The sequence below is a fragment of the Dacryopinax primogenitus genome, assembly GCF_000292625.1.
Source record: "Dacryopinax primogenitus strain DJM-731 SS1 chromosome Unknown DACRYscaffold_6, whole genome shotgun sequence".
NCBI classification, from domain to species: Eukaryota; Fungi; Basidiomycota; class Dacrymycetes; order Dacrymycetales; family Dacrymycetaceae; genus Dacryopinax; species Dacryopinax primogenitus.
In genome coordinates, this window is record NW_024467203.1 from 605554 (window position 1) to 619919 (window position 14366).

The 14366-nt window shown below is 53.4% G+C and overlaps 6 protein-coding genes across 6 annotated transcripts; 4 read left to right on the forward strand and 2 right to left on the reverse strand.

The window, feature by feature from the left end:
- Positions 1-4524: 4524 nt before the first annotated feature.
- On the forward strand, positions 4525-6242 carry DACRYDRAFT_77997 (ras GEF; the record flags this gene model as incomplete). Its single annotated transcript, XM_040776303.1, has 4 exons — positions 4525-4827; positions 4876-5550; positions 5598-5690; positions 5739-6242. 4 exons carry the CDS (start codon positions 4525-4527, stop codon positions 6240-6242), a joined length of 1575 nt encoding a protein of 524 aa, XP_040630026.1.
- Positions 6243-6703: 461 nt separating this feature from the next.
- On the forward strand, positions 6704-8422 carry DACRYDRAFT_50483 (NicO-domain-containing protein; the record flags this gene model as incomplete). The annotated part of the gene is made up of 8 exons (XM_040774990.1): positions 6704-6892; positions 6943-6961; positions 7015-7044; positions 7095-7189; positions 7236-7394; positions 7465-7710; positions 7759-8120; positions 8170-8422. 8 exons carry the CDS (start codon positions 6704-6706, stop codon positions 8420-8422), a joined length of 1353 nt encoding a protein of 450 aa, XP_040630027.1.
- Positions 8423-8505: 83 nt separating this feature from the next.
- Positions 8506-9944, reverse strand: DACRYDRAFT_50057 (26S proteasome subunit P45; the record flags this gene model as incomplete). The annotated part of the gene is made up of 4 exons (XM_040774963.1): positions 8506-9051; positions 9107-9490; positions 9543-9770; positions 9822-9944. The coding sequence occupies 4 exons, from the start codon at positions 9942-9944 to the stop codon at positions 8506-8508; spliced, it is 1281 nt and encodes a 426-aa protein (XP_040630028.1).
- A 920-nt stretch (positions 9945-10864) lies between these two features.
- Positions 10865-11266, forward strand: DACRYDRAFT_50142 (uncharacterized protein; the record flags this gene model as incomplete). Its single annotated transcript, XM_040774973.1, has 2 exons — positions 10865-11075; positions 11124-11266. Coding segments are annotated over 2 exons (354 nt in total), but the record flags the coding sequence as incomplete, so codon positions are not given.
- Positions 11267-11542: 276 nt separating this feature from the next.
- Positions 11543-12064, reverse strand: DACRYDRAFT_15043 (uncharacterized protein; the record flags this gene model as incomplete). The annotated part of the gene is made up of 3 exons (XM_040771071.1): positions 11543-11656; positions 11712-11795; positions 11852-12064. 3 exons carry the CDS (start codon positions 12062-12064, stop codon positions 11543-11545), a joined length of 411 nt encoding a protein of 136 aa, XP_040630030.1.
- Positions 12065-13561: 1497 nt separating this feature from the next.
- DACRYDRAFT_21432 (uncharacterized protein) lies at positions 13562-14347 on the forward strand. The gene is made up of 3 exons (XM_040772395.1): positions 13562-13808; positions 13887-14111; positions 14163-14347. The coding sequence occupies exons 1-3, from the start codon at positions 13607-13609 to the stop codon at positions 14270-14272; spliced, it is 537 nt and encodes a 178-aa protein (XP_040630031.1). The 5' UTR covers positions 13562-13606; the 3' UTR covers positions 14273-14347.
- The last annotated feature ends 19 nt before the right edge of the window (positions 14348-14366 follow it).

Consider the following 14366-nt stretch of genomic DNA (forward strand, 5'->3'; position numbering starts at 1 on the left):
TGGCGTGATAAGAACCCTCACACGTCCCTACAAGAGTTCAGGGACTAGGTTTTCTGATTGTGATACGTAAAATGTGATGTCGAAAAGTATTCGACTGAGTATGTGAGGTTGCCTGATCGTCCAGAAGCCTATAATACCAATGTCAAGGAGCGGTGGTGTGCTGCGAACCAAGCAGGAGGGTGGAAAAGTGAACCCGCTCGATTCGAACTTCGATATGTAGGATCGGACACGAGTGTGATGTACGATGTACGCGTGGGTGACTTGAGGATGGAGATTCGCGGGGGAAGCTGTGGTACGTGTGCGTGTGCTGGAAGGGACGTCGTTTGGGGATGGTGAGAGAGAACAGGAGGAACGACGGGCCGACTCGGGTGGAAAGTCGGTCGTTCTAGTATGGAGAAGCTGGTGTGCTGTAACGTTTGACCGACCATGCACCTTTAAGGAGCCACAAGTGAGTGGTTTCGGAATTGAACAGCTCGAGCGCCTGGAGAGAAGGAAGAGCGGAAGAACGAAATGTGGATTAGTCCTTGGACAAGAACACGACCGCCCGAACAGGGAATGAATACGTACTGCCGCCATAGGGTGAGTGGAAAACGCTCAGAAGTGTTGACAACATGCACACTACAGTATGGAATGGTAAGATGTTCCTTCCCTCTTAGAAGACAACTGAGAACTGAGAATGTAAGAACGCAGAAGAAGACAACTGAGAACGAACGTAGAACCGAGGGAACGGTGCATATGCAACACGGCGGGGTTAGGTCGGCGCATCTACGCCTAGTAGGGATAGAAGCACGGGGATTGGAGTACTGCCCGACTTGAAGAGGAACTTGATTGTATAAGAGGGGGAGAGGGAGTGAAAGGAATGATTTGGTATACAGGGATGGGATGGGGAATGCGAAGCACTGAAGCATACGAGAGAAAAATGCGTCAGTCTTAGATGTGTGAAGCTGGGAAACGCGTCCTCCAGACGTCTTCGACGTGCCACAGTCCAGTCAAATAAAACGAAGCAAGTGGGATAGAAGGAAGGGTGTTACTGTTATACGAAGTTGGTGGACAGGTGTAGAAGAATATCATCTACACCCGCAGTAAAATTTTACATCGATTCGCAATAATGTTGTCAAAGAGTTCTTCGGGCGTTGTCGCTTTCCCCTTTGACGTCGGATGCCCATCAATCGGTCTAGCCCAGAGTTAGGCTTCTGTTCGAGTATTGGAGGCATATATCCTCCTCTTCAGCTCCTCTTCAGAGCGGGGTGGGATATCTGCGTCCTCTATATTTTCACGTCCAAGAACAGTACTTGTCCACCTAAAGAGAGAAGCTGGACAAGAAGCAAGAAGTACTCGAAACAAGAAGCGGGCAGACGCGGGGCGTGGGCGGAGAGAAGCAACGTTCGACTTGCTGGTCTTACTCACGACTTTTGCCTCATTCATGTGTGCATTGTACATTGCACATATCTTTATCATTCTTCATCTCATCTTAACATCAATTATTGTCCGCTTTAACGCCTCTGATCAAAGTAAGCGAATATCGGATCTAAGGGCAATAGGAGGTTAAAGGGGAATAACATTCCAATTGTATAGTACGCGTGCCCAATTGTTTGTACGCGTCCAATCAACAACAACAACATTATTCATTCAACAAGGTATGTACCCGCAGTCAACAAACTTTCATTCCATCAATTCACAAATTAAAGGTTAACGACGACGACGACGACCACCCACGCCGACAACGACAACGCCACCAACATCAACATCGGCCATCTCAACAACGTCCATGGCGGCAACGTTCGCCTCACTCGGACGGGGATCCTCCCTCCCACGGTCAACAACACCCAGTTCGACATCCCTACGCGTCCGCAAACCAGCGCGCTCTCCGTCCCCTTCACCATCAGTATCCCCCTCCTTCTCTCCCAACCCCAAACCAGAGGAATACGTGATAGCCCTACACGCGTACACCCCACCTCAAGGGATGACAACGTGCATCTCCTTCCAAGCGGGGGATATCATCCTCGTGCACACCAAGGACTCTGGAGGGTGGTGGGATGGCTCTCTAGGTTCAGGACCGGACGAGGGGAAGGGGAAGAGAGGCTGGTTTCCAAGTAACTATGTTAGTGGGATGGACCCTCCTGTTTGGGGGGACAGAGCAAGTTGGGCAGGGAGCAGCAGTGCGTCCAAGGTGTGTCCCTCTCTCTCCCTTCGACGTCGACTAACGACGCGCAGAGTCAGCCCGACACGTCCATCTCCGCTCGTGCACCGTCTGTGAGAGCGCTGACGCCAACCCAGCCGTCCCCCTCAACACGTTCACGCGGTCGGATCCCAACCTTCACCTCCGTACCTCCAGAACGCAAGCCCGGCACGCTCTCCCCTCCTCTTTCCTCACGCAACCCCTTCCCCCCACCTCCAAAACCCAAACACTCCCCGCAATCCAGTATCTCCACTGCGGCGGGGAGTGACCTCTCCCGCGCACGCTCCCAAACGTCGTTCACCAGTTCGGCCCCTTCCGCGCACTCCCATTCCAGACCTACGCTCTCCTCACTCTCCCTCTCCCCCTCCTCCCCCGCTCCAAGCCCAGCAGCGCTCTCCCCCTCCTCAAGACCAGGCACACTCGACGCTGTCCAGAAATCCGTGCTGCTGCTCACACGCGCGGCTCGCTCAGGCCGGAAAGCACACTACGGGTCTGCAGCAGCTTGCGTGATTTCTTCTGTTCGGACGGTGCTTACTGCTGCTGAGTGCTTGAGTCGCAGCAGTGGGCAGCTGGAACGATGGCCCGAGCTGAGGGAGAGGAGGAAGGAGGTCCTGGGTTTGCTGAGCGGGGTCGTGAAGCGTGCCAAACTGCTCGGGCCACCTCAACCTCCGAGCGCAGCGCAGGATAAAGACGCACCTGAAGAGCTGAACAACCAGGAACTGGACCCGGAAACGGAGAAGAAAGAACTGGAGAAGATGCTAGAGCTCGCGGAGGAGGTCGTGCTCCGCCTCAGGGCGCTGGTGGACACGGCCCTAAAGTGCGGGATTGACGTGCCTGGGGCTGAGGCCGCTGGGTCTGCGGAGCAGGACATGCCCACCCCTGTACCAGCTTCTGAGCCTCTACATCCACCGTCCCCCGCCCCTGTGCCATCACCGATACCGGCACCAACGATTCCTCGAACAGTGGAAACAGACATCGAAGGGCATGTCCGCGCGCCCGTTAAACCCCGCGTCCAGGCCGCGATCGCCGCCCACCGCGCGCGTTCCCTCGCCGACCTGCGTGCCAAGCGTGCGCGGGAAGAGCCCGAGCCCAAAGAGGAGCTGAGCAAGTCCGAAGGCCCTGGGCCTGCATTAAGGAAGAGGGGAAGAGGAGGGAGCGAGAGTTCTAGCGGGGGGCACCAGTCGAGCCAGAGCGGGAGTATGGCTTCCCTCTCTTCTGTGGCTTCGGCCCGTGATCCCGCTGCTCAGCTCGCACTCGCTTCCTCTACCGGGTCGGGGGGTTCCATCACTCTCACCCCGGGGGAGATGACGATGCTGTTGAAGCATACGCAGGACGCGAGCGTGTCTCTCTTCGCTGCGCTTATTGGGCATGTACAGACCTACTCGTCCCACGGCCATGCGGCGAGTCACGCCAGGCTCGTCGAGGTCGCTGCTGGGGCTGTGGGCAAGCTCAGGGAGGCGATGTGGATCGTTGATGCTGTTGCTAACCACTTAGCCGGCAAGGGGAGGGATAAGGGCGTCGAGAGGCTGGTGAATGCTCGTAGGGGTTTGTGGCGCCTCGCTGGGGAAGTGGTGGATGCTGCTGCTGGGTTGACGAGGGAGTCTACACCTAGTCCTGAGGGGGAGTCGGCCGCTGAGGAGGAGAAGAAAGAACGGCTAACGAAGAGAGGGTTCGAGGCTCTGCGAGCGGTAGGCGACTGCGTCGTTGCGGTCAAGATGGGCCTCGCAGGGGTTGGACCTGCGGAAGGCGTCAGGCTCGAAGAGCTCGCTCCGGTCGAAGCTTTCATCCAGGGCGGTGTGGTCAGCGCTCTCCCTGGGAGGGACGGGCCTGGGTCGTCCATAGGTCCTGGGGGAAGGCCTGGCACTGCTTCGGGAAGAGGGAAAGACACGCTCGATGCGTTGGCTATCAAGGCTGCGCGGTTGCTGAGCTTGAGGGAGGAGTACCTCGATGAAGACGAAGAGGAGGAGGAGGAAGAGCATGGGCAGACGCCTGTACCGGACTTCCTTAACCAGGACACGCTCCGCCCTAAGCAACTGCAGAAGGACGTCGTCTCTTCAGCTTTGTCCGGGGCGGCAACTGAGCCTGAACCCGAACTCGAAGGCAGCCAGTCTCCCACAAGCTCTGTACCCACGATAACGCACTCCCATTCCCAGTCTTTGTCGCTCTCTATCCACCCGCCAGCACCGCTCCGTATCATCACCGGCTTTGGGATCGCCCCCTCCCACGGACCCATCTCCCCTGAAAGTGGCCGTCTTTCCGAAGATGCGCTCAATGACCTCAACATCCCCCTCCGCTCGCCGACAGCGTTCATCGATCCGGCCCGGCATCAGCTCCAGCTTCCCCTGATGCCTTCTTTCACTTCCTCTGTGGAGGACACACTCGAGAGCGGCGACTTGGCGTTCCAGCCGCAGCCGAAGTTATCCCCTGGTCATGTGAATGACTGGATAATAAAGGACGACGATGAGCCTGCCGACGTCCTCCTCAACCCGGATGAAACAGTCATCGGTGGTACACTACCTGCCTTGGTCAAGCGGATGACGCCGCATGTCGTCACTCCTGAGTTGTCGTTCTCCTCTTCGTTCTTCATGACCTTCCGCCTGTTCACGACGCCCTTGGACTTGGCTGACTGCCTCGTCAAGCGCTGGGACGTGAAGCTGCCCACCGCACCTGGTGGAAGGGCAATGACCAAGATCGAGATGCAAGTATGGCACGATCGGATGCTTGTGCCAATCCGACTTAGGATCCTCAACTTTGTCAAGAACTGGCTCGAGTCCCACTGGCAGGCGGGGACAGATGCGCCAGCATTAGTCCACCTTCAGTTTTTTGTTGACCAAGTCCCGGACGGTATTCTCAAAGCGGCGTCGCGGAAAATCGGGGATCTGATTTCCACTCGACGTTTGAGACCGGAGTCCATACACAACAAGTACGCCGCGGTCACCATCTCACAGGCCACCGCACCTCGTAGTCTCGACCGAACAAAGTCGTTCGACCGTATGCGGTCTGCCACTCCCCTTCCCTTCGGAAATGGTGCTGCCTCGTACGCTTCTGCTAATCCTCCCCCCGCACCCATGGTGGGCAGAAGTCTCTACTCGACTCTCCGTGCAGGCACGTTCTCTGCTATCAACGTGACGGACTTTGACCCTCTCGAGTTGGCCCGCCAGCTGAGCGTCATGGAGAACAAGCTATACATAGCGATCCAACCACAGGAACTTCTCCAGCTTGGAAAGTCGGGCGCTCCTCCTGCTGTCAACGTCAAGGCAATCACAACTCTCAGCACGGCGATCACCGGCTTGGTGACCGAAAGCGTGCTTAGCGAGTATGATATAAAGAAGCGGACAAACTTGCTGAAGTATTACATCAAAGTTGCAGAGGTACGAGCTGCATCGATCGCCGAGGACTTGCCTGACTTTCCTCTCAGAGGGCTCTTGAGCTGAAGAATTTCAGTCTCCTGTTCTCGATCTTGGCGGCGCTAACCAGTTCCACCGTTTTGCGGCTGAATAAGACTTGGGCCGTAGGTCACATGGACATGAAACACGGCCAGACTCTGACGCATTTCTAGGGATTGAATTCTAAGTACAGAACGAAGCTTGAAGAGCTTCGTAAGGTCACCGACTACACTCGGAACTACGGTGAATATCGAAGCCGACTCCGGGAAACTGAACCGGCCGCTATTCCCTTCCTTGGTGTCTACCTCACAGATATTACATTCTGCAATGGCGGAAATCCTTCCCATCGTCCATCTCCAGTTCGAAGCGATGTGCAGTTGATCAATTTCAACAAGTATCGCAAATTGGCGCGCATCGTTTTCGACATGCAGCGCTTCCAAAAAGCATATAACCTTCTGGAAATCAACGAGGCACAACACTTCTTGCAATTCGCCCTCCGGGAGTCAAGGACTTCAGGAGATCATAAGGATCTGTACCGACGTAGCTTGTTGATCGAGCCTCGCGAGAGTAGCGCCGAGCCAGCCTCCGCTGATACCGTGAAGAGCCGGACCGACATCTTTGGATGGGCTGCTCGCTCACTTGGACAGACCAACACGGCAAATACAGTTGCTGCATGACCTGTTATGCCTCTTGTGGACATCAGGCTGTTCCTTGGTTGTTTGTACTCGATATGTTCGTTCCTTGCTGGCATACTTTCGTTCAAAATGTACATATATCATGATCAAACGCATTTTCTCCTCATCTTACTTGCTCTGTTCTGATACACGTGTTCTCTCCTCGGACGCTTCTTCCAAGTATCATGTAGTTCTACCGAAATCGCATTGCATTCATAATAGACATTCATCGTGTACTTTGTCTCTGAACTCGATTAGGCGGTGCCCCGAAGCGAAAGTCGGACCCCCTGATGGCCCACCTTATCGGCCGCTTGCTATTCGGCGGCTGTTTGACTGCTTGGCGGAATCGTGGTCCTGTTGACCACATCCCGAGGATGTCTCCATTGACCTTCCTTCTCGCTATTTAACGGTAACGCACGACCTTGGCCTAGTTTCCGGTGTTTCTCAACTCGTTCCACACTGGAATGCCTTGGCCTGGAGTGACACGGAGAAAATCCCGCTCCGAAGGAAAACGCCTGACCATTCTTGGGCGCTCGGTTCTGCTCCTGGGATCTCTACTCGCGTTCAACGGATTGTGCTGGGTACTAGCTGGAATCCTTTTTGGAAGGAAAGAAAGCACCAGGGAAGTGTTGAGTCTTTGTGTTTTGGCCTGGGTTCGTTTGTTTCTGCTTCATTCTGGGCTCACGGCTGACCAGGTCAACAGACATACGGTCTGCGACATGGTAATTGCCAGCGTTAAACGTTGATACTTCTCTGACTTGCGCGTCGGTATCAGCCCTTGATAGTGATCATATATCGGCCATAGGTGGGCCATCTTCGGTTTGCTCCCCTCTCGTCTCTCAAATTAGGAAACAGACAATGCAACCCGTGGGTTATTGGCGTTGGGCCAGCAGCCAGTCACTTGTGGGTTCTTCTTCTCTCTCGGACACAGCACGATCGTCATTGCAGTGGTATGGAAGTTGATCATCATGACTGTGTGTTTCTTATATTGGTCAGAATGTGGCGATCGCTATAAGTACCACTGTCTTCGAGCATCTGGATGGCGTTGGCAATGTCGGAGGAATTGTTGGGACGGCTGTCTCTGCTTCTTTCCTCTTTCTACTGGCGACCGCGAATTCAATCATCCTATATACAACTCTAAGACGCAAGAGAGCTGTCTGTGTTATTGCTTATCGTGTTCACCCACAATGCTTACGCATCTCAGCTGAACAAGCTGCGGGCCGAGCGTGAACGCCAGATAGCTGCTGGACTGCCAGTAGAACCACTCGAGCACGATATCGAACCCATTCAGAATCGCACGTTGATGATGCGCATCCTTGGGCCCGTCATGCGAGTTGTCGACAAGCCGTGGAAGATGTATCCTGTGGGTGTCCTCTTTGGATTTGGCTTCGATACAGCTTCCACGATCGCCTTGCTAGCCGTCTCTGCGATCGCAAAGTCGGCGGCGCAGGGTAATATCGTCATCCTTCCGGTACGTTCCATCATCCCAGATGAATCTGGTGCTGACTATTGTGGAAAGTTTCTATTCACAGCCGGAATGACTCTTGTGGACTCGATCGACTCTGTACTGATGCTTTATTCCTATGCGCTTCCAAGTCGACACACTGCGGAAGGCGCACTCGCGTTTTTTGAGCGGAAAGAGGATCAAGCCCAGGATCTCTCACAACCACAACAGGAGTCCATAGATCCTATTTCATTGTCAGAGAAGAAAGGAGAGGAATTTGTCACGCCGCTGGTTACCGAGGCACCACCTGGAGGGGACGAGATCGTCGCTCCGACACCTGCACAAGTGATGAACACACACTTAGAGCACAATAAGGCGACGACACTCTCTTCTTTGAGCATTATCCTGACTCTGTTGTCCATTCTTGTTGCTTTCAGGTATGACTCATATCCACATCACAGTTGCGAGACGTGATGTTTGGTTTAGCATCTCCCTTATCGAGATCATGGGATTGATTGGGGACAACTGCGGGCCATGCCAGGACGCCGCTAACGCTCCGGACGGAGGTGGACTGGCAGGCTCATGGTGGAGGGCATGGGACGCCGCAAATGACGCTTCGGGATACATCGGAGCATCGATCGTGGGTGTATTCGTCTGTATTGTCTTGGTGTATTTCGGTGGGAAATGGGCGTACCAACGTTCGACGAGAAAGGCCGCAGGCCAATCAAGGGATATTTAACACAATGTAGCATTGTCTCCTGGAACAGTACGAGCAAAAGAAAGCAGAGCTGAATGGAATACCACTGTAACAAACCAGGGGCACTATACAAAGTACATCAGGTCGTTCTTCTTCTTGCTCTGCACCTCTGCGATACCGGAATGGAAGTGCTCGTGGTTGAGCTGCGTCGCGCCTTCCCTCAGTGCAATCATACCCGCTTCGACGCAAACAGCCTTAAGCTGAGCGCCGTTGAACTCGTCCGTGCTCCGTGCAAGCTCTTCAAAGTTGACGTCGGAGCCGACGGCCATCTTACGTGAGTGGATCTCGAGGATACGCGCCCGGGCTGTCTCGTTCGGGAGAGGGAACTCGATCTTGCGGTCAAGACGGCCAGAACGCAGCAGCGCGGGGTCGAGGATGTCGATACGGTTGGTAGCGGCGATGACTTTGATCCGCTCGTCGGATGAGAACCCGTCGAGCTGGTTGAGCAGCTCCAACATCGTCCGCTGCACTTCACGATCACCAGACTTGTCGCTGTCGAATCGCTTTGTTCCGATGGCATCCAACTCATCGATAAAGATGATTGCGGGGGCCTTCTCCTTCGCGAGCTCGAACGCATCACGAACAAGTTTGGCACCGTCACCAATGAACATCTGGACAAGCATATCAGTTAGTTATTGCTTATATATGCGTCTGTAAAGTACGTACCTGCACCAAAGAAGGACCTGCCAGCTTCAGATAACATGCGTTCGTCTGCGCAGCACAAGCCCTAGCCAGCAGCGTCTTTCCGGTTCCCGGAGGGCCGTACATCAGCACACCCTTTGGTGGCGTAATTCCCAGCGTCTTGAACTTCTCCGCATGCTTCATCGGTAGGACGATCGCCTCAACAAGCTCCTCGATCTGCTTGTCCAACCCTCCGATATCCGTGTACTGTTCTGTCGGCCGTTCGTCGACTTCCATGGCTTTGACACGGCTGTCGTATTCTGCGGGGAGGGTGGCGAGAACGAGATAGGAGTCTTTGTTCACGCCGATCAGGTCACCGGGCTTGAGCTGAGAATGAGGAACCAGGCCGATAAGAGGGAGGAAGATAGTCTTGCGCATACAAGTCAGTTTATGTTCCATAAGGTGAGAAAAGAGGGGTCACCTGTCGTGTACTTGTCTTGATAACCGCGCAATGTCCTTTCCTTTGACTGTCCGCATCCTGCGCCGCTCCGTCCTCCTCGCCCTCTGGGTCCATCTCCAATATCTCAACGACGTTGCCAACGAGATACGGCAAGACCTTATTCTGCTTAATCTTGTCTCCATTCTCCTTGATCTTCTCACGCATGGTCGATTGTTCGTGCTGTAACCTCTGAGTCTCAGAGCGCATTACCTGCACACAGTCTCAGCATCATCGCTCGATCTACTATGAGAATAGACAAACCTTGATATCATTCTCAATCAACCGCATCCGGGTCATAATCTCCTCCGGTGTAGCAGCTCTAATATCCTCCGGTATGTCCTCCCACATCTCTACCGGTGGGGCAGCAGGCGCGTCGGTCTCCATAGGTGCCGCATCTACTGGCGATGCTGCGGTGTTCGCTGTCGCCTGCACCTGGGATTTCTTAGGATTCTGCGGTGGCTCTTGGGGAGGAGGAGCAGATGACATCTTTGGTTCGTCAGGAGGTGAAAAGGAGAGAAAGCAGAAGGAGAAAGAGAACGTATATGCGCTGACAGAGTGATGAGAGTACAGATGGGTTGCTCAAGAGATGAGTGAAGGACGCGTAAGGCGCGGAAGCAACCCACTCCGGACAAACCCTTTCGGCTCCGATGGGATAAACTCATTCGGCTCCGAGCGGTGCCGAAACCCTTCGCCGACAATTCGCGCAAAACCGCCACAATATTACGAGCTCATTACGTTCGTTGTCACAGTTTCAGATCACGTTCATAACGCAGGCTGATGTCTATATGTATTCATAGATTCACTTGTTGGAAGACGACTGAGCTAGACGTTTGTTCTCTCCAACCCGCTGCTTGTCCAGACAGCTCAGAGCCTACCAGCGCTGTACATCCGCTCTTGTTCCTCGTGACACGATTCTTCCGTTGATCGCCGTTCGATCTCTGACGACATCTCTCCTGAAGCCTATCACGATCAAACCCTAGCTGTTGACTTCTTTTCCATGGAGCATGCCTCTCCAACCCATATCACCTCCACGCCCAACTACGGCAGCACATCCTCGCAAGAACCGATAGCAGGTCCTAGCAATCCCCAAGGCGCGATAGACCATGTCACCAGCAGTGCTCCTACTGATGGTCAGCCCGAGGAAGCAAGTGGGCTCCGCAGACGAAGGAAGCTCAGAGAGGTGCTGGAGCAGTACAACCCCCAGAAGACGTTGAAGAACACTGGCAGCGTTGGTGCGTCTCTACTCTTCACCACTTAACCCGACACTGACGCGTGTTGAATTTTCCTTGAAATGCGTGCTCACAGCACGCGATCATCTGGCACTTGAACGCACCTGGCTTGCATGGACCCGCACATCCCTGTCCATCGCTAGCACTGGCGTAGCCCTAGTGCAGCTCTTCGCTCTCAGCTCACAAAACTCCGGTAATACCAACCCTGTCGGGCAGAAAATCATGCGCGTCGCGAAACCCCTGGGTGCGGTCGTGATCGCTTTCGCGTTCCTGACGCTCGTTGTTGGTGAGCCCCGTGATATTAAGAGGTGAGAGATGTTGATGGGAAACATAGGGAGCGCGAGATTCTTCCGAGTGCAGTACGCTCTGACCCAAAACACGTTCCCACCGGCAAGATGGAGCCCTCTGGCAATGTCTGCAATCATGATGTGCATTGTGGTAGCGGTCTTTGCTGTTGTTGTCACGTTGACCAGGTGAGAGAAGGGGACGTTAGTATTACATAGAGTTTAGAGCGTGTGACTGCTATCGTGTATGCTCTGACAGCAGACCTTGGACAATCTGCCGTTTATTACAACTGTATTACTACTCTCTTGCATTTCCATCCAAGTTATACCAAGTCAAATAACTCCTGTCAGACAGGATCTCAATATGATGAGGCAGCAAGCCGCCCATAATGATATTAGATCTTCGAAAGTATTATCCATCTTGTATATCGTACAGAGCAGATATGATACAGTTGTTCTTTCACACCATTTAGTCATTCGACGAAGAACTCTTTTGTGCCTCACTCTCGCTGGTCTGAAGTGGCCTCTTTGGCGGCTTACTAGCCTGCTCCGATGCAGCAGAGCTGTTCATGCTCTGATGTGTCTGAGCGCAATCGGTCAGCATGAGGAGGGAGGGAAAGAGATATAGACAAGCTCACCTCGTTCTCTATGCCCCTCTTCGCCTGATTAGGATCCGCCGTATGTGGTGAGAACGCAGAATCGCTCTTCGCGATCTCATCGGTCTATTCAATCTTGTCAACTCCCTCCCCGGTATAGTATATAGGATCAAGCGACTCACACTAGGTCCCTGCGGACTCGTCTGTTCATCCTTCGCGGAGGGTGCACTCTCCTCCCGTGTCACGCCGCTGGAAGAGAACGTTCGTGTGTGAGAGAAAGTCTGCATCCGTGTCATCCCTGCGAATGGACCAGCTTGGGGTGGTGGCGCTCCGAGCTGGGTGCGGGAGAGGAGTACGATTGTGCGCGATATTTGACGAAATGTGACCGTGGTCATGGTAGAATGGGAGGAGATGCAGTAAATAGTTCTGAGGAGATGGAGTGCATACTGAGATTGGCGTTATATGCGCAGCGCTGGACGCCGTTGACCTTTGTCTTGGGAGGAGCAAAAGCCATGACGTCATCGAAGGTGGATCGGAAGGTGACGCAGCCAGGGGCGTCACGTGCCCCTTTTCATATCTCTTTATAGCTTCCTTCTATCTTGTCTCAAACCACAACGCGTCTTTGCGATACGAAGGGTACACATCTATCTTTGACGAATTTACTCGGTCGCCAAAAAGAGAGTTCCCAATACTTTTGGGGGTGTGGTCGTGAATCGGTTGCATCTATCTCATTCTGGGTTGGGATTTGTGAATTACATATTGAATACGATACATGCAAGATATATCACTCACATACAATAGAAATATTCTACCAGTCGGAGTCCCGTACATCAGAATCGAAAGTTGATGAGGTGCCAACTACATAAGTTGCGATCCTCAGAGAACCAGACGATATTCTCACATTTTGCATGCTTGGAAACAGGATCTTAAAGCGTCTGCGTACAAGGCTATCAGAAGCTGGTCCTCCTATAACATGGCTCTGTGCGCAAGCTATTGGTCGAACATTGGCCGCTGAAGCGATTAGATCGTCTTTCAGAGCTGGATCGGCGATGTTGCAGTCTAATTTGAGAAACTTGAGATCCGGTAACCCTGCTGCGATTGTTGCCAGGGATCGTACGGTCGCCTTGGGCATGTACTGGGCATGACCATATGCTCGGCCACTGCCGAGGGTCAACTTCTGCAACCTCGGCAACGCTTGGACAATCTGGGTCACTCGATCATCGGTCAGATCGAGGGACAGGGAAGATCGAACTTGAGACTACGGAGTCGGTGACACTGGAGCATGGGCTCCACATGAATCGATTCGAAGGGGTGGACGATCCGATCCGGCACGGGCTGAATATTTTGCAGCAATTGTGGGGACAGAGGTTCTCGAGATATCGAGATCATGTCGAACCGAATGAGCGTAGACGACCATCTACCTGAAGCCAGGGAAGCGATTTTTCCGAGTTGCTCGTCCGTAAAGCTGCCATGCAGGAGAATACTTTCCAGTGTCTCTGAAGATATGCTCGACAGGAGATTGTATACGTCGAAAATCATGACCAGATTTGCCAAGAGGATGTCTTTGAGAGTGGCAAAAGCACCCTCGGGCAATGTCAATATTGACGACATGCTGCCTGGGAAAAGTAGACGGAAAGATTCCAGACCCTTCATTCTTGCCAATGCATTGATAACCGGTTCCTGGGCTTGGGTGTAAGCCAGAGACAACTTGCGGAACCTGGGCGCCGTTTGCTCAAGACCTGTAATCAATTGGACCAAAGTGGATTGATGACCGTTGATCTTCGTGCAGAATAGTTCAACTTCAAGCTGGTAAAGGACAAAGAAGCAGCGGCAGTAATTTCCTGATATAGCTTCAATAGCTTCCGTGAGGCATCACATCGCATCCACCGACTCCATCTCCTGGGCGTTCCCAGCTTGTCCAACACCTCATTTCGACAATGCTGCCCACTGTCGCACGTCCGCTCATACGACGAACCATTCCTTCTCTGGCCGCTGCAGCTGGAGCTGTACGACACGAGTCTAACTCGGTCGTCCAGAAGACCGAGGCTATCAAGGAGCATTCGGAGCATGTCAAGGATGCGATATTCAAGAACGCTGATCGGGAGGTGACCACAGCAGAGGTCATTAGTGGGGCTCCGCGTGCGTGATGTTATTTCATGAGTCGCGTATGTACCTATTGACGTGGATGTGCCCTCTCTTGTCGCTTGCTGTGCTCAGCGGAGCTACAATACCGTTCAGTCCGTATCTTCAAGCCCACGAGGAACACGATGCAGTCCGCGGCCTCGGGAAGCTCTAAATGGCGTATCGACTGGGACACTCTACCCGCAGGAGGCAGATGGGAGAATAGGTTGATGGGATGGGCAAGTTCGGCGGACTATATGCAGGGAACGAGGCTCAGCTTTAGGACGAAGGAGGAGGCAATCCATTTTGTTGAGAAGCAGGGTACGTCCTCGGAAAATCATATGTTATGCGGATTACTGACTTGTAGCGCAGGATGGGACTATTTCGTGCAGGAGGAACACGTCAAACGTATCCCTCCGAAGGCATACGCGGAGAACTTTGTGCATATCCCAGGCAAGCTCCGGATCGCGAGGACGAAATAGTTGGTTATATGCGGTTGACCATATCCCGAAGTTGAGCAAAAACATTGTAGAAATAATACCATATTGTTAAATCCGGGAACCCGAGATCGACTCA